The sequence below is a fragment of the Patagioenas fasciata genome, chromosome 6 (assembly GCF_037038585.1).
Source record: "Patagioenas fasciata isolate bPatFas1 chromosome 6, bPatFas1.hap1, whole genome shotgun sequence".
Lineage (NCBI taxonomy): Eukaryota > Metazoa > Chordata > Aves > Columbiformes > Columbidae > Patagioenas > Patagioenas fasciata.
This window is the reverse complement of record NC_092525.1, coordinates 27,596,153-27,623,675: the sequence shown is the minus strand read 5'-3', so window position 1 is coordinate 27,623,675 and position 27,523 is coordinate 27,596,153. Positions and strand designations below refer to the sequence as shown.

Here is a 27,523-nt window from a genome sequence, read left to right as displayed (position 1 = left end):
TAGTATTTGCTTTATAGTGACAGCCTGTACTAGTATGGACTTCTCTTATTACTCCATACGTAAATACAGTAGGAAGAGACAAAAAAGCTTTGATTATTTAGCAATAGGTTTTTTTAGCACTGTACATTTCTGTATGTGCTTTTGTAAAATCAAATACAGTTTTCAACTCCACTCTGAATAGCTGGACACTGTAGAATAGATGTGTCCTATTAAAAAGACATGACAATCTGCTTTGGTGGACAGTCAGATAATTCTTGAAGCTGTGCTAATGAGCAACAGTGTTTTAGAAACCTACCAGACTGAAAATTACCATGGCTAAGAGAATAAAGATTAGGGGGTTTTGTGCATCTTTCTCCATCAGTAAATAATGCATGAAACATTATTATTAAGCTATTTAAATGATAATTTGATGACAAAGTTTTAGACCAGATATATTAAGGACAAAAGAGTTTTAAACTGCAGTGTAAGCCCATCCTGTTATATCCGAAATCTTACCATCATAAGGTATAACTAACCAGTAATAGCTTGATCAAAAACAGTTTTCACTGTAACTCTCTTCAATATATAAACACAAAAATAATTATAATTCTGTCCTTTAATAGAGAAATCCAGACCCACGTAGTTTTCATTTAAGTCACTACAAAACCGTACATTCATTTTTCAATATCTTTAGAATTCTGTTTCTACACTGCTCACGTCTAACCTCATCAAGGGTTAGTATGTGCATGGCTGTGACTTTTTCAGGACTGTGATGAATAGTCTATGCAAAGAGCTGTCCATCAGTTAATCATCACATGGGTGCTCTCTTCTGCTCACTTAACTTGATTCATACAGAAATCAGGTTGAAATTTTTGACTTGTATCTGAAGGAACTCAATTGCAAGGACTCATGACATCAATACTTTGCATGAGCCTCCACAGATATTACTCAAGAGCTATCCACCAGAAAGACAAGGAAACACTTACCACAGGAGTAGGGACCACAGGTGCAGAAGACAGACCTCCTTTGGGAACCAGTTGAAAAGAGCAACCATTTGCAGAAGCAGAGGACCACTCCAGCACCAGACATGCCCTCACCTACATTCCACATGGCCTGGGCCCAGCCAGGAGACACAAATGACCCATCAGCAGCTCCAGGCACAAGTAGTGGAGAAAGCAGAGCTGTAAAGGGAGCCCCATCAGGAGCAGCAGGAGATATAGTTGCAGCACTAAACCCACCCAAGAAAAAAGGCAAAATGAAAGACCCAGCCTGAGCTTAAATAGTGCCTGGGCCAGGGCCCAGGTGGGGCTAGTGAGAGTTGTTAGCACCTGATGCCCAGAAAGGACTGGTCAGGGATGTTAAGGGCTGCTGGGACCCTCCTTGCTCTCACAACATGTTTCTCAGGCTTTTTTGCTATCGCCAGATTTCATTTGTGGACCAAAAGTCTGAATGCAATAATCAAAAACCACACACACATACAGAAAGAATCGGGGCGGGGGGGGTGTTCTCAGTACCCTGATTCCCCCTTTCACCACCAAAATTATTTGATTTCTCAGTTTTTTAATGCTCACGTTCCCTCTGTGATCACTGCAATAACTGAGACCATCTGTCCATGATAAGGGACCCACTTGCCTTTGCGCTGGCTTTGCCTTGCCCAGGGATGGATGACACCTTTCAACTGCAGTGCTGGAGACATCTCCATTTTTCTATTACCCCCCAAAATGGCTCCCATTCTAAATTCATGGATAGTCCAAAATGATCAGAATGTGAGATGATAGGTGAAATCTGTTATCAGACAACAAATTGTAAGGTAGAGACACCCAAGGTTGTTGCTATTGATAGTAGAAGCTATTCCCAGTTGAGGAGATCCTCCATATCTCCACCACAACTTCCTTGCCAGGGCTCCTGCAGGGCAACAGGACAGCTGGAATTGCAGCTCAGACAAAAATGCACCAACGTGAGCTGAGCACAAGGCTAGAGATAATACCCTCTGCTGCCCTTTCCAAGGAGCTTTCCCAGGACGATTGCCAATGAGCTGAGAGAAAGGGGTGCTGCATCCCTGGGAATTTCAGTTTCTCAAACACAAATATGCATCTGGTGTATAAAGAAACCCAGGTTTTCTTGGAACACCTGCTGTATTGTTCAGCCAGACCTCAGCATGATGGGGTTCCAATGTTATGTACCTCATGACATTGCAAAAACTATAAATGGGAAAGCAATTATATTGCCAGATACCTGCTGATACAAGAGGAAAACACCAATATTGAGATTCTGAAATAACAAAACCACACTTAGATCAATGCCAGTAGAGCTGCCTTAAGGTACTGTTAATGCCAGAATGATCAAGTGGTCAAAAGAACCTCAGCAAGGTTGCCAAGTCAAAAATAGCTTCAGAAGCATAATATTACTAGCTACGATTAAGTGGACTGGTCTCCCTAAAAAGTGGGTAGAGATATTTCAGAGGTAACATAACTCCATTTGCCTCATAAAGTAAATTGGAAAGCATCTCCAAAAACTAACTAGAGTAACTAAAAAGAGAGAATGTTCTGCTAGGAATTAAGTGCCTTTGCCAAATGAACCAATGCATTTGGTGCTACAAATATTAAAGTTTTACTATGATACCTTTTCACTTCATGCTATTGAAGAGAGGCATGATCTCATGATCTGAGAGCTACTCTGAGTGCCAAGAATGATTTCACGTGATCTACCAAAAGGCTTTGGAAGAAACAGTACAATATAGTCAGGGATTACAGAGTTCATAATGCAAAAGCATTTATCTCTAATTCTGCATCTATATGTAAATTTGGGATGGGATCCCGTACCTCATGGAGGTGTTGTCATGAAGATTAATTAGCTAGGTCTGTGTTCTGCAAGGCAAAGTGCCAGATCTTCAGAGGCTTAAGTATCTTTTCAGTATTGGAACTTTAACGACCCACTTGCATTGAGTTTGTTGGAGGATCAGGTCCATAATCTGCAGTGTATGTACTTTCAATTTTAAAAGTGCAAGAAGTTGTTAAGCATTATTCTTTATTTTTGGCCAGTCAGATCCTCCCTGATTTTATCTTTATAAGTCTCCCCAGAAGTTATTGATTTAAACATGCTCTTATTTTCTTTTTGCTGTTTTTGGAGGATGTACGCTCTTCAGCCTACAGCTCAGAGTTTGAAGTGCTTGTCTGGCCATCTTCTCACTTGGGAGTTCTGTGAAAGAGCATCAGATCTTCCACTGAGATTTTGGCACTTTTATTTCTCAACTTAAATCACTTTAACTTAAAATGCTGTCATTGCAGTGATGAAAGGCTATTGATGGTAAAATGTTCTTGTCTACAGTCATTCCTGTCTTGATCACAGTAATTCTGCAGACATTGACCAAGATGCTCTCAAACCAGCTAATCAATGTAGTGAGTTTGATAACATCAATTACCACACGACAGGTTCTGTGCCTTGCCTGTCCTGCACCACGCTAACTGTTTGCACTTAGTAGGACAATACCTAATGAGTAATATCTCCCAATTGATGGTTTCATAATCTGGCTCTGTTGTGGTAAACATGTAATTCCTGGTTAGAAACCATGTGCAAAATGTAAGCATTAGGGCAATTGCTGCTGTTAGCTATTTCTGTCTAATTAGTCATCTACAATGTATGGCACAGTATGAAATGAACTACTTCTAATGACCTCTTGGAAAGGAAAACAGAAATACTCGATTATTTCCAAAAGTATTACTTGAATGCAGTAATTAACTGCACAGCCTCACTCCAAACGTGAGTCAGGTTGTATTTATTTCTTGTCTTGTGCACCTAAGCTAACTGCCTCGAGGCAATGGTATAAAAATTGGTTGCTGTGACTCGCTTCTTGAAAATTTATTTTTCTCCTTTTTAAAATCTTTGCCTGTCTGACCTCAGCAACATTCACAAGTTTGAAAATGCAAGTTATAATCCTCTGTAGGGAATTAGTCAGGTGTCTGTTACAGCCTGTAGCCTATGATCCATCTTCCAATATTCACGTTGCAGAAAGGTTAAGCCCCTCTGTCTTTGTTTCTGAGTAAAATAGTCCATGAGGTGTTAGTGTGGACAGGAAGTGAACTGAAAGAAACAACATCTTCAATCAAGCCCTAAGCCTGTGTGGATGCCACTGAGAAGCCATCCTGAAGAGAGGTGGCAGTGCTTGGACTTCAACCCTTGAACGGCAGCTGCAGCAGCCCTGCTGGCTCCCCTGCTGATGTTCAAAGCTCATCCTACTGCTAGACCTCTGCTTTTAACCAAAATCCTCACTTTAGGGTCACTGTCCTATCCATCAGTGAGTTGCCCTGAAGATGCACTTGGCAAGACATGCTCCTTCCCAGTGGGAGCAAGGCCAGCCCCAGAGCCCCATCCCAGGCAACGACACCTGCAGAGCACCTCAGATGCCACTATAAAAGTTCAAGCTGGCTGGCACAAACAGACATCATTGTGTGCTGAAACAAACTAAATTCAGCTAATTGAGGGGAAACCATACTGGGACCATCGAGCAGCTTCTCAGGTAACTCTGCTTTATCCAGCTGGGGCTGAGCATGATACTACCACGTGCCCTTGCTGTGCCTGCAAAACAGGTACCTCTTCCTAAAGCCAAAACTTTTAGACTATGTCAGTAGTTTTGGTAATATTTTTAATTCCTTGAGTGGCCTAAAACAAAATAAATAGCAACTTAATTTGCCTGCCTCCTGCTTGCAAGGAGCTATTTAATGTCAATCACCAATTACTGTACAGGAAAATAGTGGGTTTCTTCTAGATGGTTGTGGTGTTGGGAAAGCCTCAGCTACCTTTTACACTAATTGGCAGTAAAGTGTTTAGAAGTATTTATTAGTGTTTAATTATTTAGAAACCTCCTAATGGCTTAAATATCATTTTGAGAAGTTATAAATATTTTCCACCTTGTCCAGCTGAAGAGCTACTACTTGGAAGGCTGAAATTAAGATCTGTTTATGGCTGCCTGCTGGTCACAAAATTACTTACAGCTGCTAATGCTCTGGTCCTTTAGATGTCCCCAACACAGAATGGGCTTAGTTTTCACGAACTGAGGAAAGCTTCTCTTTGTTGTATTCATTTTCCTGAGGCAGAGGTCTTAAAGAGGATTACCACAGAGATCAAGACATTGAGATATGTAACTAATCCCAGTTAAATTAATTGTTTTCTTGCTAACGTACTAAAGGACGTTCATGCAAGGTAACATCCCTTTACACTATTTTGGTAATGTAAGTATCATTTAACATGCAAATTTTATTTAAGATTAATTAGAAACAGTTTAAAACCAGTTTAAAATCAGTTTTAAAACAGTTTAAACAGTTTAAAAGCGGGAATCTGACTCCAAGCTTCTGAAGCAATAATCACATTAAATATTTCAAAATCACATCAGTGACTGTCATATCAGTAGGCAGAGGAGAACTTACCTGAACTCATAATTTCTTTCCCACTCCCTGTGTTGGAATTCAGGATATTATTTTATCAGTTTACATCAGCTTAGGTTGTTTTTCTCCTAATTTCCTCTCTAAAATACTGAACTCCACACAGGTTATTTTGACATCATCAAATCATTCAAAACTCAAAAGAGAATTGCATGCTATAGAATTAAAAGAATAATTAAATTGATTTGGGAGGATATGCCTGAAGGTTTTTATTAGGATTCTCATTTGCAGTGATATTCTTACCTCAGTGTTTTAGTGGTAGGTTGTGCCACTGATGTTACCAATGGTAAGAGTTTCAGGTGCAGGTCAACACTGTGATTCTGACCCATTTCTCACTATATTCTGCCGTTAATTGGACTAACATTATCTTTCCCAAAAAGCTTTGTGCCAACAGAGATATAGACTACCATTCAGTAGCACGTTAGGGCTGATTTTTAGTGTTCACTGCACCATTCTTTTAAGGTACCTTGTTGCTACCAGCTCACATGATCTTACTGCATTCCCACTAGCTTGTGTTTTTTTAGAGCCCCAGCTCCCAGTGTTCTCTGATTATATTGGTACCTCAGCTTTTGCTAAAAAGGAAAAGGTGAAAGAAAAAGGGAGCAAAAGAAATCAAGTCATATATAGAAAGAAGCAATACTTCTCACACAATCTGTGTTACTCGCTGGAAGTCATAAAACAAGCCTCCTTCAGCATCTGGGGACTGGCAGATCAGAGCAGCTTTAGTTTTTAACACGGAAAATCACAACAGGCTCAGTAGCTGCTTATAGAGTAGGAAACCAAAGCCATCCCTCAGCAGTGCTTAATGCACCTGTCTGCCTGCCCAGGAGTATTTATTTGCTGTGTTCCGATACCCATGACCTCCCAGAGAAGTTGCTTTTGCCAAAGTGATGACAGGAGCATATACATTATAGGTACACAGGCAGCTTCATGGTGACAGGCACAGAAGTGATCAGATTTTTCTAGTAAACTTCAGAAAGGTGTGATTTACGTAACTCTGAGCATTTTCTGCAAAACTGATATTTACCTATAGTCAAAGGGTCTGGAACCTTACAGATTTCACAATATGTGTATTTTCTCTAAGGAAAAAAAAAAAGGTTAGCAAATCTTGGAATTTGCATCTGATATATTAAATGGAGCTTAAATAATAATAATAATAAAAATTGGTGTTTATTCTACTTGAAATTTATTTTTTATTTTCATGGTTTTATTCAAAAGGAAGACATAGAAATAGCAACCGTGTGCTGGAAATCAGAGCTGTAAGAGGGACTTATTATAGACATGTTTTACAGAGTATTTTCAGTTACAGCTGCAGGCTTTGAAGCAGTGTGCTGCTTCTCATATAACCCTTTTTGTTGTCTTGTAGTTTTTCCTAACTTCAAGTCCCAATGAATCGTTGTCAGTTTTAGCATTCAGCTGTATCAATGGGAAAGAGAGAGAAAGCAGATAGTATTTTCCTTCCCAGGTAAGAGGAAGTTGCTGGTGGGTAGGTCCAAGTGAATGCAGAGGCCTTTTGCTTGTGTTTGGTGGGAGTATGTCGAGGAGCAGAGCAGCGACTAAGGTGGAGAGTCACGTTTGAAACTCATGTCCCACACTGGATGGCATTGAATCACTTCATTGCTCTGAGGCCTGGAGATGGAGAGCAGCATAACTGTAAGAAAAAAAGAAAAGAAAAGAAAAGAAAAGAAAAGAAAAAAGAAAAGAAAAGAAAAGAAAAGAAAAGAAAAGAAAAGAAAAGAAAAGAAAAGAAAAGAAAAGAAAAGAAAAGAAAAGAAAAGAAAAGAAAAGAAAAGAAAAGAAAAGAAAAGAAAAGAGAAAAGAAGAAAAGGAAAGTTGAGTATCATACCAGGGCTTGTCCTATTTTCAGGGTAGGTTTCTGATTAATGACAATAATAGCTGCACTTATGCCCCTATCAAGCACTGCTAGGTACAGGCACGTGCACCCTTTTCCCCAGCAGTGCTGGCCGTCAGTGAAAAGAGGCATAGCTTCTTCCACAATCCATGTGTAAGGCAGAGGGAAGGATACAGAGCAGTGGTTGCTCTCTGGAACAAACGCAGAATGAACAAGTAGCAAAATATTAATATATTGTTGAAAGCTGAAATTTGATAGACGTGATTCAGTGCAGCCTACAGAGTCTGATATCTTGGCAACTGCTGCAAGATATCCCCAATCTACAGTCAAAATAACCTTTGTGAAGAAGCAGAAGATTGTAGTGTGCAAGTTAATGCATCAAAAGGCCAGGAAGAGAATAATTCACTTTCGCTTTGCAATAGAAGACAAGCAACAGTAAAAGCTGTGTACTATTGGCAAGCTTTTTGTGTTGCTGTTTTTAACTCAACCTCCAGTTCAGAGCTCCAACCACCTCGGCAGCATTCCAGCTGGAGCCACTGACATCTTCCACCTAATCAAGTGCGGGATTATCTTGTCCTGAAAAACTGGAGCCAGTGTCTCATGAAAAGTCTTTCCTGAAGTACTTCACTACCCTGTAATAAGACAGCAGATGTCTAAATCAAGCCTCAGAGCTGGCAAAGCGTTGTTTTTCTAATGGCTTTTGGTGGTGAGCGTACATGTTTTAAGGGAAGCCAGTGCTAAGCTGGGAGCACAGTTAACCATGATAAATTTCACGCCCAGTTGAAAGGAAACCTGAAAGTGTACTGGGTCCTGGTTCATACTGAGTACACACAGGCTGCACTGCTGACCTTAAAACACTTGCCCTAAAAATTACTCCTTCTGTGAGTGGAGCTCTTGAGGAACATACTTGTTTTAAAAATAAATTTTCTTTGGCTGCTGCATCTTTCTAGGAAGAGTCGGAGTTACAGAGCTATTAGAGACATGCTTACTGTTCTAGGTCTTTTGTGACCCAATCACTGGTCTAAGTCGTTCAGAGTAAATAAACACTTTTCTTTCTCGAAAACATACCAAGAAAAATGATTATGTTACAGAAGCAAGGGTGCTGTATATATATGTGTTTGTACATTTACCTTCAACAGGTAAAATACCCAGGATAAATCTCAGTAAGAAAAAGGTATTCCTTGCAAGCATTTGTGTTTTATTTCTTGGTTTCATGCTTAGAGAAAAAGCAGCAGTTCTCATATGCCAGACAAGAAACATCTTTATGTGTCAGTCGCCTGTACAGTGACTCTTGTAACACTGCTTTGCTCTTTTCCAGGGGAACCCCTACATGTGCAACAATGAATGTGATGCGAGTACCCAAGAACTGGCTCATCCTCCAGAGCTGATGTTTGATCTCGAAGGAAGACATCCCTCCACATTTTGGCAGTCCACAACTTGGAAGGATTATCCAAAGCCTCTTCATGTTAATATTACACTTTCCTGGAACAAAACTATTGAGCTGACAGATAACATAGTTATCACTTTTGAATCTGGCCGTCCAGACCAAATGATCCTGGAGAAATCGCTCGACTACGGACGAACATGGCAGCCCTACCAATACTATGCCACGGACTGCTTAGATGCTTTCCACATGGATCCAAAATCAGTGAGGGATTTATCACAGCACACAGTCCTAGAAATCATCTGCACAGAGGAATACTCTACTGGGTACATGACAAACAGTAAAATAATCCACTTTGAAATCAAAGATCGATTTGCTTTTTTTGCTGGACCTCGGCTTCATAACATGGCTTCTCTTTATGGCCAGCTTGACACAACCAAGAAGTTAAGAGATTTCTTTACCATCACAGATCTGAGGATAAGACTGCTTAGGCCAGCAACTGGAGAAATATATGTAGATGAGCAACACCTGGCACGCTACTTTTATGCAATTTCAGACATAAGGGTGTATGGAAGGTAAGAGATTATGTACCTCTAGAAACAGGCATGTATGTTTGGTTTTAGAAGTTATTCAAAACCATGTATTTCTGCAAACATGACAACACTTTCTACCAAGAAATGTTCATAGAAATCTGGCTCAGTTGAAGTCTGTTTCTGGTCACACATAAGTTTATGGGTGTTCACTGCCACTAGCCTGGGGCCTTCAGCCCTAGATCTCACAAGCAGGATAGTATTAACAGTTTCCTGTGTTGGCTCAGGAGTTCACTCTGGCATTAGGACATTTTCTGCATTTCTACAGCGGGAGCCTCATCTGGTGGCAGTTAACTGAAAAAAGAGGTTCTGGTTTATCATCTCACTTTTTTAGGCCTTTAATGCAAGCTGTGATTGATACAGCAACCTTTGTGCAGACCCTTCCCACTAGGTCTGGCTATGAACTGCCTACAAAAAGGGAAGGCAGCAGAGAGTAGAGTCCATTCCAGGTACTTTAATTAGCTCTGAAATAAGTGAAGCTGAAGTAAAATGAAACAAAACAACAGTGTTTTGGAGAGACTGATCTGAATATAATAAAGATGATTACTCAGCTGGGTTGAAGACAAATAGTCCCTCTGGGGCAAGCAGTGACTAGTATCAGGTGTCATAGTCCCAAAAATAATAACTGTGTAATGACATTCCTATCAGGAAGCTTTCTTCTCAGCTCAAACTAGCAACTGACTGATGATCTCAAGCAGGAGGGTGATAACCTTTACATGTGTTTTGGATGCAAATCTGTTCAGAAGAAATACATGGGACCTCTCTATTGCACCTTTTCCTTCTGCTGTTTCTTCTACAGAGAGTCCAAATCTTCCTTTTTAAAAAGACTTTTTTTTTTTTTCTTTTCTTTTAAGAAGCTAAGTATCAGAACAAACAAGCTAATTTATCTGGGAAGGACAGGGCATTTTTTGCAGACATGGGACTGAGTGAAAAAAATAGAGACAGTTATTATATAAAACAGCGGTGACTATATTTTTATTTCTCCTGTAGTGAGTCTGACATTTTCTACCACCTTTATACAAGCCTTTCATATTCATAGGCATTTCCATATTGCAAAAATTGATACACGAATTCAAAATAGAATCAAATTACTGTGATGTAATCTATTGAAAAATATTCCTCTTCCTATATAAAGGAAGAATTGATGCGATATACAGATTTAAATGTGTGTTTTTGCAGTGCTGATATATTCTAGTGTAACAACAAAATACATTTCTTAGGACCATAGATTTATCATATAGTTACAATCTTCTCTCTCCACACAAAATACATATGCGTACACGCAGAATCGCTAATTAAACACGTGAAAGCATAAGAGAACTATCAATGTTTTCAGAATTCTTATTGTAACTCTCATTAGTTACATTGTAAATTATTTTTCAGAAGTCTCTTGAGAGGGATAAGTCAATCATGGATAGCTTAAGATGCTGTTTGACATAGTTCAGTAAGATTAGCTTCAGTATCTAAAAAAATAACGTGTTCTATTCAATGTGTATCCTTCCTCCATTGCCTCCACATAGGTTAGCCCTACCGAAGTATCATATCAAAACTCAAGATCTGAAGGTCCTTCCGCTTTAAGGAAAAGCTGTTCCCCATCTGAAAACCCATTTGGATCTTAGTCTGACTTCAATTAGACTATCAGTGCTTTATCAAAGAAAGCATCTGGAGGATTAAAAAAAAAGTGCATAGCATGCAAATTAGAAACAGAAACCTTCCGAGCACATCTGGGACATGGCAATCTTGTGAAAAAACATCTATAAAAATGAAGCGTGACTGTACAGAGAAGTTATCTGATGCTGATGCTTGTTGTCTAAATGCTGCGGTAATTGGACACATGCTTTAAAAGAAATATCTGATGTGTAATAGTGTCTCACTAGATTAGATTCATGTGAATTCTTATCACTTTTCTGCTAATGAGGAGAAGAGCTCTTTAGAGATTTGGTGGCCTTTCCTTTCATACATAGTGAGCCCTCCTTGTTAAAGAATTTATGGCCTTGCTTACTGCTAAATAGCTGTGGAGCTCCAGTACACAGCCCAATTACTTAGCTGTACCAAAGGTAACTTGCAATAGGCCCACTGTCATCCAGTTTGGGGTATTTTTGGTTTAATATAAGAAACTTACAGGGCCCCCAAGAAGAGTCTCCAAATCAGCATCATTAGTCATGTGCACTGGCATGCCCTGAGCATGGGGACATGACAGAGGGGAGCAAGGGTTACCAGGGCGTTTGTGCTGCCTTTTCTGATTCAGCCTCCAGCCCTTGCAGTTATTTTAGGATGTTAACTGGAAGTTACAATTTATTTATTTTTTTTGCTACAATGTTTCATATTCAGGGCTTTGAGACCTACATATTTATATACATTTAGTAAAGTTAGACTGGGCTGTTCCATGAGGACAGGATACAAAGGAACATTACCAAGGAGCTTGTCACCTGATGGATCAGTGATGCTAGCAGACACATTTTAAAGCTAGTCCTTTTACTGAAAAAAGTAACCTGTAGGTTAAATATAGTTAAAATCACCAAAGGCAGCATAAAATGAAATTTGAGTCACACTGTATTTTAAAGATCCATGACAGTGAAAAGTATCCATCTCAAAGCTGCCATATTTAATATACAAGATGTTAGAGTGGTTAATACGTCACAATAAATTATATATAGGAGATTTGCCCTCTTAATATAGGGTTTGTTTTGTCATTGCTTTGCATTTTGGCATGAAATAAGCCTGATGGATGTTGCATTAGAGCTGAAAGCCTGTGCACTCTCAATGAACACCTTACGTCCTCTATTACCACCTGTTTATTCATCTTCAATCTAACACTTCTATTGTGTATTTATTAAGATGACGAAAAAAAGGAAACATGGCTGTTAACAATTTCAGCAACCCCATTGTGCACACATTATTCAAGAAACCTAATAATCCACATGAACTAATTTTGACTTACCGATGGTCTGCTTCACTAAATCTTGGTGATTTTTTCTAGTGAATAATGGGCGATGCAGTGTGCCAGTATCTTAATTAAAGAGAGCCTCTCTTAGTCTTGATCTCATTTTAATTTACAGGGTAATACTACAATAATATCACTAATGGAAGGTACATTAAAGGGCATCAAGTAGCATTAACTGTATTAAATTATTGCACTTGTGTTAATTAACTGCTGAAGCAAGATGTTCCTAACGGCTAGAAAGGTCAACTAATGCATAAATAAAGTCTTCTGGGATGGGAAACTAAGAAAGAGCAGACATTCTCCCCTCATCTGGCCTTGCTGTGGAGAATCAGAGGGTGTGCTGTGCCATAACCTCAGGAAGGTTTCTCTGGCTTCCCTGCCTGCAGCTCTGCCTGTCTTCAATTCCATGTGAAGGACAGTCCTGGCAGTAAGCTGTGAGGCACCACTCCCTTTTTTAACATTTTGGGGTTTTTTTTAAGAAGTTCACTAAAATGCTGATAATAATTTCTTTGAAGCCAAGTAAAAGATTCCTAGCAGTTTTTGGTTCAGGCTGCTAAAGCTTTAATGATGTTCATTACAAAGTATTTTTGTTTTACTTGTTATATTGTCAGTGATGTGTACATTCATACACTATAAATTAACTGTAATTCCAGATACTAGTAGAAAAACATTGCTCCATTGGGTGACTGAATGGCTAACTGGCTGAAACAAAGGTTCTTATTGCTTTTGGGCGATTATATTTTGATCTAAGAGCCACCAGTTTTCTTCTGACACCAGAATATCCAGCCTCTATACAATGTTACTGAGCTCTTTGGAGCTTATTTTTACATTCTTCTCACCTTGAAGCTTCTGTATTTAAGCCCCAGGGTTTTCTGACCCAGTCTCAGCTACAGTTGCAGTTGAAACAGAAATAGAAACCTATAACATTACCAAGTGAAAAGTATCCTCAGTTTTAACAGTTTTTTGCTCGCACATTTTCTCTTCTAAATTTAAATCCATCTTGGAATCTGACTAGATTACTCTGAAGGAAAGCATATTTACTACTAAAGAGCTTGGGTCTTTTTGTTGTTTTATTCGGCCTGCCCCTCCTGCCAGCTGTGACCCTGAACAAGTGAGTGTGGCTGCAGTGGGTTTGAGATAGGTGGGTGCCCGTCCTCTTGACAAGAGCTGAGCTGCGCCCTGAGCCGGGTGTCCCATGGCAGCTTTCAGTGGATGGTCATGCCAGGAAGGCTGAATGGTACCAGGTTCAATCCTCTTGCTAATTCTGCGGATCCATTCTACGGATGGATTGATTGGATTAAATCTGTATGTTATTCTGGCATACGCTTGACAACACTGTAATAATATTTCTCTGTAATTTACCCCAAAACAGAACTTTGCCCTAGGGAAGTGGTAATGTAGAAGTGCTTTAGTTTTATTTAGAATAGAAAATGTTTTCGTTAATGTTCAGTTCAGAACCAGACCATCAATATGAAGATATGTAGCTTTCAAGCTTTTAAGAATACAACAGAATACCATTCTAATTTCTAGTATTTAGTTACTGTACTTGAATACTCTTTGTTTTATGAGAACACTTGCATTAGAAGCTGGTTCTCCTTTGAGATTTTCACTAGTATATGGAGGGAATCTAGCAGTTTCCCCAATTAAATTAAAAACTCCTTAGAGAATGGGAAAGAAAAAAAACATGTATGTATTTAAGAGCATGTCAATTTATCTTTAACTCCCAAGTGCCATTAGCTTTTTAATATATCTACTGTAATATGTCACTAAGGAAAATAGCCCTTCATTTTCTAGGGTCATCAGGAATTGAAATAATTAAATGGTTATTGTGTTCATTCACACATGAACACTCCCCAATGGTTCACTCAGTACAGGTGTCCTGGGTGAGTTTTACTCCTGCCCATGTTCAAATAATACTGGTTTCCACCCTCCATCCTGGTGGCACAAGTCCTGTACATTAGCTCAGAGTGGTCTCAGTCTTGTAGTGGCTGGAATGGGAGCAGAGCATTAGAGTCTGGACAGCTGACCAGGTGTCTAGTTCTGCTATACACTTTAAAAACTCATGGGTTTAAATCACCAGGTTTCACTCACCACCTTTGCTCTTTAGCATTTGATCATCTTTTCTTGGCCCGTTTTGCAAGATGTCAAGTATTTCCATACTGGTCTCCCCCAGCTGTCTTTCAAGGAAGCTCAGTATCATGCAGGATCAGGATGTTTGAGGAGAGACAGTAAGCCTTTCTGTAGTATAAATCACTCTGCCATTGAACATGAAAGGAGTAGAGATGAAACTCCTGATGAAAGATATGAGAATTTTTTTTCTGTATTACTTTTTATGCTGAAAAGCTATTCAAAGAGCCTTTCTGAATAAAGTCAGGGATTCCAATATCTTGCAGAAACTTTCTTTCCTTTAAGCGTTTCATTTCAAAAGAGTTCAATTTAATGCAAACACTGAAATAAGCTTAAGGATCTCCTGGATCACATATACAAATGATTCTTGGCACAGAGATGTCGTTCAGGTTGAAGTTAAAGCTGGAGTGATACAACACATTACAATCTAAAAAGTTCGAAAATTTCTAACTGTTTCACAAGTAACAGGACCTATCAACTTGTAGAGTTTTCTTTTTTATTTTTTTTTCCTTGTTTTTCAATTTAACATTCTGATCTCTTCCAAGGGTGCCAGTGTAGTGAGATTACCTGCTGTTAGTTTTGTCCACCTCAGTATCTAATTACACTCACTTAGGAGATGATATTTCCTGGATGCTCCTCAGTGTGTCAAGGGCCTCAGAAGATAGTAGTTGAACCTAGAATATCCACTTGCCTTCTCTTGACACAGGTGTTGTTTCTCTTTCTATGTTCATCTTTTTTCTTAGTTGTAATAAATGAAACATCATTCATCCATGATTTAGGGAAATACTTGAAACTAAGAGAGTTAAACTTGCTGCCTTTCATCTTATTTCCCTCTAGTACAATGCCATTGTAAATACTGTATATTGCTCCCTGCACATTAAGAGAAGTACTGAAACGAGAGACCAGACCTGATACTAGTTTCAGATGCCACCCTGTAAATCAGGATTAATTCCTGTGAAGTTACCCACACTGAACCAATGGGTTTCAAATGCATTCAATGTTGGAGGAGTGAGAGAAAACCAGTGATGGAGGGAGAGGACAGAAGGAAGAAAATAAAAGAGGGAAGACAAAACTAAGGAGGCTGTCCCAGCTTCTGTTTAAAAGAAATGAGAAAAAAAACCCACACCTCTCAGTCTTTTCATTCTCTTTCATCTTTATGTAATAAGGCTGATGTAAAGCAGGACAGTTCTGCTAGGTCCTGTGATTCAGTCACATGAAAACACCTGTTCAGATAACTGGAAAGTGAATTAGTAAAGGTAAAGGTCTAACGACATGGGGTCTGTGACAGTCCTTCCTCTCCTTCACTCGAGTCCTTTTCTGGGATTAATGTGCCTCAGCAGTACCAGGGACCCGTGCACAAAAGGAATCATCATGATCCCTACCTGATCACAGCAGGCTGTAGTGCAAACAAGTCAGCTCCAAAGATCCTCAGTAAAACACAGGTGAAACATCTTGTTAACTGGGCTGAACAACAAGGGAAGTTTTCAACACTGCTGTAACTCTGTTTTCATAGAATATAATCTTGTTAATGAAAAAAAGTAAAGAAGGAGCTACTGAAAAAAAAAAAAAGAAAAAAGAAAAAAAACCAGAACTGCAATGCTGTGAATTTAGCAGGTAGCAATATGGTCAGGGAGAACGACATGAGGGGTCATGCTGCAGGTAGCTTTCCCAAGAGAAAGTCTGGCTGCTAATGCATTCAGGAATGCATAATGTGAACTGCAGCCCTTTGCAGGAGAACAGGCTGTGTCCTGGTTAGGTTCACGAGACATGGCAGAAATGAAAGGATGCTCAGCGGCAAGAGGCATCTTAATGACATTAGGAGAGAGCAGGAACTGGAGAACTTCTTGACCTACTACCACTCCTGTATGAGCCTACTTTTAATTTTTGCGGCATACTGAGTTCTTGGAGCCTTAGAGTCTGTCCATGAACAGCATTTGGTTGCTTGCACAACAGTTCATCCAGACTTCTAAGCAGGTAGTGATTAATAAAAGGGAATGTTTGTTAGAACTTTTATCCTGGAAATGCTGCCATACTCTGGACTAATGTAGCTGTACTTCACTGATGATTATTTTGACACTTCTGGGGTGATGACCACTGTTTTAAAACAAGCCTAAAAACAAACAAAACCATCTCAGGAGGAGGCTGATAATCCATAGCTTCATACTGTGGGTTAAGGCAGATCAGGCATCAGGACATACTATGGAAAATGCAATACATATGGTACATACACGTGCCCATATCCCAGTGCTGGAGTGCAGTTTTCAAAAATTATGCTTTTTCTTTGAACCCTTGACTCTATCCTCCAAGTTTGATGTCTGTGTGAATGCCAATAGTTGTCTGCTTCTTCCTTGTAAATGCCCTGGAAGACCTTGTGATTCTCTTCATTTTCACCTTTAAATCCATTTCTGTCTTTATGGGAGCTATGCAGAGTGTCTTTCCTCTCTGCCATGCAGTATTCCTGCTTCCATCCTCTCTAGATGAGTGTTGACCTGTAATGTGAGCCAGCATGATATATAAAGATTTGTAAAGTACTTTGAAATACACTTAAGAAAGATCAGTAGAGAGGCACAATGGATTTTGATAATCTGTCCTCCCTGCACCATCTCTCATAAAACAGGGTTGTAACGGGAGTACTGGTACAGATATTAATGACAGCGGAACATAGCAGTTCACATATAACTCCCATCAATATTTCTGTTACACTGCACATTAAATCTATTAATGGCCAAAAAGATAAAATTTGATCACAATAAGGATATGTACATTGAGATATGCGTCTTCACACTCAACTAATTAGTTGCCATCAACTGTTTTCACTTTGCTAGGTGACATGTGGTATATAAATCATTACAATATGTTAAATGCAAATGGTTGGTAATAGGGTAACCATCTGCTCACTGTTGGAAAGTTAGCAGAGGAATACAGTAAGCTGTACTTCTAATAATGATGCTAAACTCACATCCCTGAAATACCAAATAGCTAAAACCAGCTGCTTCCACTAATGCCAACATTACTAATACATCTCTTACCCTTTTCATTTTCAGAAGTAAACTATATATTTTAAGAGATAATTTTGTTCTTCAGCATGAACTTGACTTCAAGGCTAGAGTTGGTAACAGCAATGTGAACCCATGTCTCAGAGCCTGATCTTTTTCTTAGATTGTGCTGAGCACTTTTGAACAGCAAATAAATAATCAGGCTGGCGCCTTTTCTCAGGGCATCTTTTCATCTACAAATACAATTAAATGCTCTTCCTCCCTCAACCCCTGCTGCCAGGCCCTTTTCCAGGGATGACATTATTTTGTCACTGATAGATAGTTGGCACATTGCTGTCTGGAAACATATTACACTAGAGACCATCAAAGGATGCCTTCCATCTAATAACCTACCATGGCCTATGAGCATTAGAGATCACCACTGCAAAGAGGGATCAATTATTTTGCCACAGACATGTATTATCAGGAGCTGTCACATACCTTAGTAATGAGCATTTCTGGATACCCAAGTGGCAAAGTAATGCAGTGGAAAATTAGTACTGGGACAAGAGTGAAGGACTGCCTGCCAAAGTTGATGCTGCGCCTTCAAGCTAGAGCAGCTCCTTCTCTCCTTACCCTTTCAGTCATCTGCTGGTCAGGGTCACTGTCACAGTGCTGATGTGCTGGCTCCCCCATCAGTAATATATAGCATTATTGCCTATCAGAGTGATTAATACGTTCCTGTACTGAATTCCCAAGACATGGCTCTCAGCGCTAAAGAAGCTGATGAATTAATTCAGCTCCCACTGCCTGAATGGAAAAGAAGTTTGTGCTTTCATCAGTCAGATTCTAGTGTGGCTGTGGCTCTCTTAAGCCACGTTGGGAAGGAGGGGTTGGTGTTTGGTTGGGGGTTTACAACTGGCATGGCAGTGTCTGATTTAAGATTGTGCTTCCAGAGAAGCACCTGCAGGGCAAGAGGCTGCAGGAGGGCTCATTAGCCTGTCCATTTCATAGCCCTGGAATGAATTACAGAATAAGATACTTGCTCTACAAGGTCTCAGAAACCTGTGGCTTTGTGTAGGTGTGCTGTCCTGCAAAGCTTTTCAAGTTAAAAAAAAAACGTTACAGGGAGACTTCATGCTAACACGTTTTCCTTTGTTGCCCTGCAATAAAAGAAGCACAGTCTGAAGGCTGCACAGATTTGGTGATGACATTTTGATCCACAGTGAATACCTGCCTGTTTCAAGATGGTGTGTCTGCACTTTAAAGTTATCTGGAGCATTTATAGACAGAGCTGGTGTGATGAGCAGAACTTTATAATACCTCAAAGGCAGAGTGCCAGAGCTGAGAATTTGATAAGCCAGGGTCCTGAATTGGATTCCAGCAGTGGTCACAAGTTTTAGGAAGCTCTCATTTGAAATTGCAAGCAGGGGAAAGACAGGTTTCTTTCTCCTTAACTGCATTAGTTTTATTGAACTGAAGCATTGCTTCAGTTCCCAGAACACTTTATATGTATTTTAATGCACATTACCAGAGACAGAACGGTCGCAGGATCATTTATTGTTTCTGACTTTTATATTTGGTAAAACTGATTTTACTCATTTTCCCATTTAACTCTCCCATGCATTAAGAATCCTTAGACTTCGAGATGGTGTTTACCAAAATCATCATAAACATATTAATTTTATCTTCTTTAATTTGGTGGTTCTTCTGTAGGGCTTTTTTTAGGCCTGTTCAGAAAAGCCAGGTCAAGCCACACAAATGTGTAGTCCAGGAACCTCTGATAGTGTTTTGTGCAGGAGAGGGAACATGAAATTCATTCCTCAGTAGCTGATACTTTGGGTTTTATTTGATGACTGCTGGTAGCATCCACTCCAACACAAACATCCTGGCCATTGAATGCTTCCCATCTGTTTTGTGGGGAGAGTCATCTGAGAGATTTGGGGGTTTTTTAGCCTTACTTACCTTGGCTGTATTTTTATAGCCTCGTCACATTTTAATTGGCTCTAGATCTTCTCATTGTATTTAATGAACTGAGGGCTGCCTCTTCCCATACTTTGAGCTAGGGGTGTTGATTTTGCCATATATGCACAACCAGGAATTGGCTTGGGGGAAAAAAAAACTATTTTTCCTTCCTGTCCCCCTTTAGAGCACAGCAGGTCCCGGGACTTTCTGCACCACCGGGGAGCAGAGCCGGTGGGAACAGGGTACAGCAATGTCACCTGGGATGGGGACAGAGCTGCAGTATGAGAAGTCATCTGTTTTGTTAGTGACCCACTTTTGGAAATCCTCCTTCCCTCCTCCCACACCATGCCTGTGTCCAGCTGCTCATTTTTCACTGTCTTTGCTTCTCTTATGGTGCTCATCACTCCTTCAGTTGTATGGCATGAGGAGCCACTGCCTATGTGGCTCAAAGAAGGAATGGAAGCCTTTGGCAGGAACATCTCAATTTACAATGAAAAAGCAAACCTATTATTCTTTGTCAATGCAGAAAATTACCTATCATTTAACAAGCTTCATTAAAGATACTGTGCTTATGGAACCATGCCTCCCTTCCTTTGAATGCCCCTGAAATAATTCTTCCAGCAGGACAGCAGAACAGCAAGGAGCCAGTTACATTTTTAATCACTTGTGTCCCATAGGAATCACAGTCTGCCAGCAAGGGCAGCTCCTTCCTCTCTGCAGCACAGGAGAATTACAAGATGGGAAGCTGTGGTTCCAGAATGGTGTGTTACAGTTATTAATGAGCCAAAGATCAAACAATCTGAGTATCATTAACTGCTAATATTTTGCTACTGAAAATGTTTAACCCATCGCGTGGGAGCAAGTGTCATCCCCGTTTTCCTTACACACCCTTGTGTCCTTACACACCCAATCCACTTTTGCATCATTTTACATTCTGATCAGGTAGGTCAGCTGATCACTGCAGAAGTAGCCCTCAATGTGGTGATTCTTTCCAAGTCTTGCCCTTTCCGGTGGATGATGGCAACAGCCTCAGGTCTGACATGTACATGTTTTAGACTTCATGTCTTAAAATATACAGCTGGACTTTTGGTTTTTACAGATACAGAGGCACTGTATTGAGAGATTAGGTTCTGAAATCTCTCTTCATTCCATGGCTGCTTTTGGAGACTAATGAATCCTTGGATTTTGTCATTTATACATTTGTTTGTCTGTTAATGCTTCATAAAATATACATGCTTTAAATAGGAGAGATGCAGGAGAGTGATACCACCAGAATGACAAAACATTATGTGTCTTGATTCCAAAAGCAGGTGAAGTATATACCTTGAATGTACTTCATTGGTTTCCTCACTGTGGAGTCACAGCCAGGTTTTGACTAACAAATGCGCAATTAGTGTGGCTGACAATCAGCCTGCCTGTGAATTGTGGAGAGGAGGTACATATGCTCTGTCTAAAGGCTTCATACAAAAACCATCATGTTACGTTTTTAGAGGCATTTGCCACATAAAATTAAACACTTAAAGGCAGCTTAGTGCTGGCTCTTGGAAAAAATTTTGGATTTTGTAAATTTCAACTGTGTTTTATTATAACAGGACTTTTAAAAAATCTCTTGCGCATATTAGGACCATCGATAAAGGGCTTACCCCCAGAGAAAAGATTCTGCAATTTAAAATGGGCTGAGTGTGTGCTGTAACAAGAGAGAGGCCTTTTAGACTATTGCTGCAATGCAAAGACAATTAATAGAACATAAAGTCCAGTCTCAATGCCCTATATACAGGAGTTTCCGCCTAATTCCTAACACATAAAATGTATACTTTTGTATGTCCTTATAAGCTTAGTGCATTAAAAAACAAACAAACAAACAAACAAAAAACACAAAACAAAAAAAACCACAAACAAACAACAGCAACAAAAAACACCAAAAAAACAGGTCTGAAAATTCAGCTGCTATAGCTACTTCAGACAAACAGAAGAGGGAACGAATTGCCGTGAGGTGTAGGTGAGACTGCATCCTAAGAAGCTTGTGGGCAGCAGCCCAGGGCACTGTCCTGCCTGGCAGCTGCAGTGCCAATAACACTGGGTGGGAATGGCTGTTTTGTCACCAGTGTTATCAGAGCTCACAGTCTGCAGTGCATGCATCTCAGGAGAAGCCTGTTACAGACTAAGACTTTTTTTCCTTATTATATCAAGTCCTTTGTCTTCAGAGGTAGGTCAGCATCTGGAAACACAGAGATTATCATGAAGGGCTAAAAACTGGCACAAAATACAGGAGTGATTTGCATAGGAAAAAAATAATAAAAATGCTGTATTCTGAAAGTTACATTCAACTTCTGTTACAAGAAGCTTGGGCAAGTGCCAGAAGCTTGTTCTCTCCGTGGTATGATTATAAGGCCACTAAGTCATTTGGTTCAGTCAGTTTGCCGTATATCATGATAAATCTGTATATAGCAAAAAATCCACATAGTTCTGCCCTTTTCCTCTCCTGAGCTTTTCTGCCCAGTATGAAAGCAGAGAACAGCTTAAACAAGATCTGGGGTCACTTCGGAGTCCTGTGCAATGCCCCCTCCTGGCTTGTGTAGGCCAACAGGAGGAGATGCTGAGCAGGTGTGAAAATAGATGAGGAAAGAAGAGCTGTAAGGGTGGGGACAGAAAGTAATGACTGCTGTGGGCACCATCCTAAATACCAGGGGACCTGTATCCTTCCTTCTCTGCAACTCTGTCAGTGTCTGAGAAAGAACACAGCATTAAAACATCAGAAACACACTCCTTCATCCCCAGAAGTACTGTTTACAAAAGTATTTCCTAATAAAATGTCCATTATTCTTTCCTTTTGGGATTTTATTGGCATAATTCAGGAGGTTTCTGATAATTATGCTCAAGTTCATTAAGGATAAAGCTCTGTGTCATGCAAGAATTCTTGTTAGATTCCCATCGAGGCACCTCGCCTCTTTCTTGCTCATCAGGTCTTCAGAACAAATCCCTCCTCGTCTTTTGTGGATGGCAACTCTCTATCAGTGTGCAAACAAAAAACAATTCATTTTGAACAGCAGTGTCCATAAGTCCATGCCCTGAAGAATGCTATAATGCAAGGAAGCTATTGTTCACCATCTGACTGTCCATGTCCCACACAGGATCCTTTCCAACCTTGCTAGATCTTTTCCTTGTAATAAGCTGCTGGTCAAGAAACAGATGCTGTTAGACATGCCTGTATTAGTGACTTTTTTTCCTTAAAATCTAGGTTCTTTACTTGCATCTATCAGTTCTCTAGTGTTGTTCATAGAGCTATGTATTATACTTGTTTTTTATATATATGCATACCTTTTACTTCCAGATTAGCTCAAACATACTTTGAGAACAGAAGCAGCCTGTACGTGTTCCATGGGAGTTTGAGGCTGAGGAAGCCAGCTTGACATTTCAGGGGAAACTGAAAAGTTTGCATAGAATTTTAAAAGCTATGTTATACAAAATAGAATTGCAACGGTTTGTTCTTCAGTATAAACATATACTGATTGTTTTTGTCAGCAGTATTTCACAATTTGCTTTCCCCCATGAAAACCTTACATTATTCATAACTTGCAATCTGCTCCTTATATTTACAGTTATAAGAGTTTCCTGGTGGGGGTCACAGAATATGAAGGGAAATATTGATTTGAAACATTTGAAATATAAATGAAGTTGTTTAGTTCTTGTGGGACATGGAATTTTATAGTTACTGGATCAAATTCGACCTCCTGGCATGCCTATTTTCATAGACAACAAAAACGTGTTCCTGACCCCTCAGTGGACAGTAGAGCTCAGCTCTAGCCTCTGTCTGAACATTCTTTGATTTGCCCAGTATTTGTTAAAAACAAACATGAATAATAAATGCTTCAGTGCACTTGAAGGCCAAAAGCATTAGGTCTAGTCTGGCATTAGGTCAGAATCTTAAGACTTTGCTTTGAAACTACTAGTCCTTTGTCACAAAGCAGTATCATCAACCCCATTTCACAACGATAGATGTTCACAGTCTCTTGTCCCATGTCACAGGAGTTTGAGGCTAGGACAAGTATTAAAGCCAGTGGCAGACCTGGTTTGGCACTGGAGGAAAACCAGTCAGCACTACTGGTGCTCTGATGGGCCAGCGTACGTGCTTGTCCATACGTGTCTCCTGCTCACTGCTCCAAGGCCAATGCCATGGGCCAAGTCTCCTCTCTCCCTACCCATCTCAAGTCTAAGAGGTCCTTTCCAGCTGCATCTGAGAAGTACTGAGGACTGCCAAACTCTGGCCATCCACCTCTGAGAAGGCCAGATCATCCATTAGGAGTCCTACCCACAGACTCTCTATTAATTTTATTAATTTGCTAAATTCAGTTGTTTGGTTTTTTGGTTTTTTTTTGTTTTTGTTTTTGTTTTTTTTTTTAAAGCCAGTAAATTTGACCCATGATATCATCTGTCTCAAGCTTTCTAATACTAAACAGCATTTGTAATTTTCCCACCTTTGTATAATTCCACTGACTTGAATAAAACATAATAAAATGTTTGCAGAAACTAACCAATTTAATGGCTTCAAGATAACAATAAGTAGTGTCTATAATTAAACAGTAATCATATGGTATTTTTGAAAAAGAAAGCTTTCTCTACACAAAGCCAGCAACTGAAATACAGTAGGTGAAAGAAGAACTGTTTTCCCAAATTAAAAAGAAAATATACAGTTAGAACTTTTTTCCTGAGGAATTTAAAATTAGTCCCAGCAAATAATTTCATTCTGCTGTGTTATCTTAATACCAACAGGGTTAGAGATAAGGTGACCCAATAGCTCTTTTTCAGTATCTAAGTTAGCTGTTGGATGCTTAGTTGCTTTTGGCATACTTCAAACATGACACACAGACAGAACCTGCTCACTTCTCATCTGGTTTTCTTCATCAGGAGAAAGGATTAGTATTTTTTAAGTATAAATTATTCACAGAAGAAAATTCTGTCAGGGATGACTAAAAGTATCTTCAGAATTCAAGCCACATTAATAAACACTTTTGACTAACTTTTTCATGAAAGCTCAAAAAAGGCATGCTTTTTCTTTTGGAAATATTTTTCTTTGACAAATTGTCAAAAATAATTTCTAAAAATGGAGTAGAAACCTGAAAATAAAACTACACATTTCATTTGACACAAATAATTTTCTCCCCCGTTTTTTTTTTTTTTTCAGTTTAGTCACTGAACTGAAAAATCGATTATTTGCACAGCTCTACTGGCAAATAATTCTTATCATAATAATTCCAGAGGGAATCATTCTGTGGCAAGGAGATTATACTGTATGGAATTTAAAAGTTTTAAAGTTGAGGCTTGCATGATAAACAATGAGAAATGTTCTGATCCATTTTCTCACTTTTCTCCTTCAAATTATGACCTCCAATTGAGATGGAAAACTAAAAGAGAAAACAGAAAAAAAAGAGAAACCAAAGAATATCTATATATTTTAAAGTGGATTTGGAGTCTGTCTTGGTAAAAAGAAGCCTCCAATCCACCATTTCCCAGTTTGTTTAGATGGAGCCATGAGGCCTAAGCATTTTGAAAATCAACCTTTATGAAATACATGAAAACACCAGAACAAAACCACTTTTGAAACATTTAAGTCAGCTTTATTTGCTCTGAACAGTTGGTTATGCACTCTCAACTTTGATAGTTTATTCATGAATACCTTCAAACACACTCCAGAAAATAATATAGCTGCCTTATAATTATCCCTAAAGTTCAAGTTCAGCAATGTGATTTTTCAGCAAGAGATCAATTAACCTGTCCTCATAGTAAGCAGTTCTGAGCAGCATCTAAGGGAGGTACCAGCAGAGGACAATGGCCAGCATACCGGAGCTGGTGCACACAGCAACCTGCCCGGTGCTTCTTTTTCTGATAACGATAGCAGCACTGCAGAGGGAGAGAGGTGATTCAAAGTCCTTAAACTCAGGTAACACCTAGAAGTAATATCAGCTATAACCAGCAGAACACAGTGTACCTGGGTAAAAAGGTGCCTTCAGAGTGTTTGCAGAGATGATTCTTGGGCAGTAGCTTCTCTGCAGATGAGGAGCCTTTTTTCTTTATATGTGCTTTATTGCTGGTTGTGCATATTGGTGGTATACCTGAAGCAAAAAATGGCCAAAATATGTACCAAAAAAATCCCAAGGCTATGTTCAATATCCCTTTTCTCTTTGGAGGAAAGTTCTTTCTGGCAGTTTTCAAAGGGAGGTAGGTGGAGTCTCCTGATCAACTGCCCAAAGCTTTCCTGCTGGCTTCTACCTCTTGTTCCGACTCGGCTTCCCTGGGATGCCCCACATGGCTGCAGGCCCGGCCGGGTGCTGCGCAGGAACCACCATGAGCAAATGATTCTAATTCGCTTTTTTCCTTCTCTGAATTATTACTCATTTTCCTCTTGGAAACAAATCTTTCCCTGGCCTCTGTATTTTTTTCAAAGGGAGGTGGAAGTCTCCTCAGGGTTTTGTTTGATGTGTAAAATCCTCTCACCTACAGACATAAACTTGACAACAGGGCTTAATACCAGAGCTGGTCACAGCAGATAGCTGTCAGAGAATGAGCAGGGGAGAAGGTCCCTCACTAAATCCTGATAACAGGACCCACAGGAAGGCCTTTCCTGTTACTGACTGCAATAGGAACAGGACTGAGCTGTTTGGTGGATTAAAGTTATCACATCTCACTTTTTCAAGTGAAAACTCTTGTCCAAGAGTGGACATATGTGGTGTGGGCTATTCTGCACCTCTTCTGTGCCCACAGGCAGGGACCCTGCCCCAACAGAAGCTGCAGCTGACTGGGGGGCCTGTCCTCGCTGGGTGCAAAGGGACACCCAGCCAGGACCATGATGTGCTCCTGTGCTGGGTTAGGGCTGACGGTGACTGCTCCTCCAGGGAGTATTGCTCAGAGCAGCACAAGGCATATTTTCTCTTCCCCAGAGGCCACCCATTACAGCCCATACCTCCCTCTGCCATATATAGCGTCCCTGCAGCAGTAACTACTAGGGGCACATTCAAGCATATAAATGAGTCCATAGGAGGTCTATTAAACAGAAATGCTTTAAAATCTTTTGAAAAGAGCAGCAGATGTACTGCTTCACAGAACTGGTTTCCCTGGTGTCGAATTCTGCATGCACGATGGATATTTTTATACTGCTTTTCTCTATTATAGTCCTCAAAAAGTTATTGAAATCAGTATGAAAGTAACCTTGCCCTTTTCTCATGTAGCAGAAATGCTGCTCCACTGACAATGGCTCAGGAAAATACTTTATTCCCTACTGTGACACAATAGGTGCTACATCCTGAGTCCTTCTGTAAGCTTAAAGTAAAGATATTTCTGCTTCAGCCAGGTCTGTCTGACATTAATCATGGACACAAATTTGTAACAGCTCACTTGGGCTATTGCCACATGTGAGAATAAAAGTTTTCCCATTGCAGAGAGGTAAGTAACATTTTTGAATGGTATTGGAACCATGTCCACTTGTATGGTAATTTAATGACCACAGTTTTAGAACTCCTACACAATAAATTGTTCCTTTTCAGTGTTGCGCTGGGAAAAATAATTCAGGGTGCCAGCTGGCAGCTGATACTGTGAAATACTACTTACAAATAAAGACAGGAAGTTTGGTGTAATCACTTCTTAGAGCATCTTAGAGCAGTTTTCTTGGGATTGCTGCTGAGCAGATGTAAGACTGGTATTAATTAAATTAAATCCATGAAAATTGGTCTCTGAATAAACTTAAAAGTGGTGATGCACATTAACACAATGCCAGGACTTTCAAATCTAATGCTCAGATCTGTATCAGGAGAAAAGAGAAGAAATAGTGACTCCTAAAGACTTTTTAACTTCTGTTCTTAAGTTTGTAAGCTATGAAACTTTGCAGTGATATATTGCTGCAGCTTTCATCTGAGGTTTGAGAGTCACATTCTTAATGGTTGTCCTGGTTGCAGCTGGGATAGAGCTAATTTTCATCCTAATAACTGGTATAGTGCAGTGGTTTGGATTTAGTATGAGAATAATGTTGATAATACACTAATGTTTTCATTGTTTCTAAGCAATGTTTATACCAAATCAAGGATCTTTTCAGCAAGGAGGCTGGCAGTGCACAAGAAGCTGGGAGGGGGCACTGCTGACCCAGACTGGCCGAAGGGACATTTCATACTATATGACGTTATGCTCAGTATATAAACCTGGCGAGTTGGCTGGAGGGTGGCAACCACTGCTCAGGAACTGCCTAAGTATAGTCAATGGATTGTGAGCAATTGCATTGTGC

The 27,523-nt window shown here is 39.8% G+C and overlaps 1 protein-coding gene across 5 annotated transcripts in view; it reads left to right on the top strand.

Moving 5' to 3' along the window:
- NTNG1 (netrin G1) overlaps positions 1–27,523 on the top strand; it is a 163,345-nt gene that overhangs the window by 65,301 nt on the left and 70,521 nt on the right. For all 5 annotated transcript variants that reach the window (XM_065842786.2, XM_065842780.2, XM_065842783.2 and 2 more), the window contains exon 3: positions 8,588–9,228. In XM_065842786.2, coding sequence (XP_065698858.1) covers positions 8,588–9,228 — 641 coding nt within the window. The remainder of the gene's footprint in view (positions 1–8,587; positions 9,229–27,523) is intronic.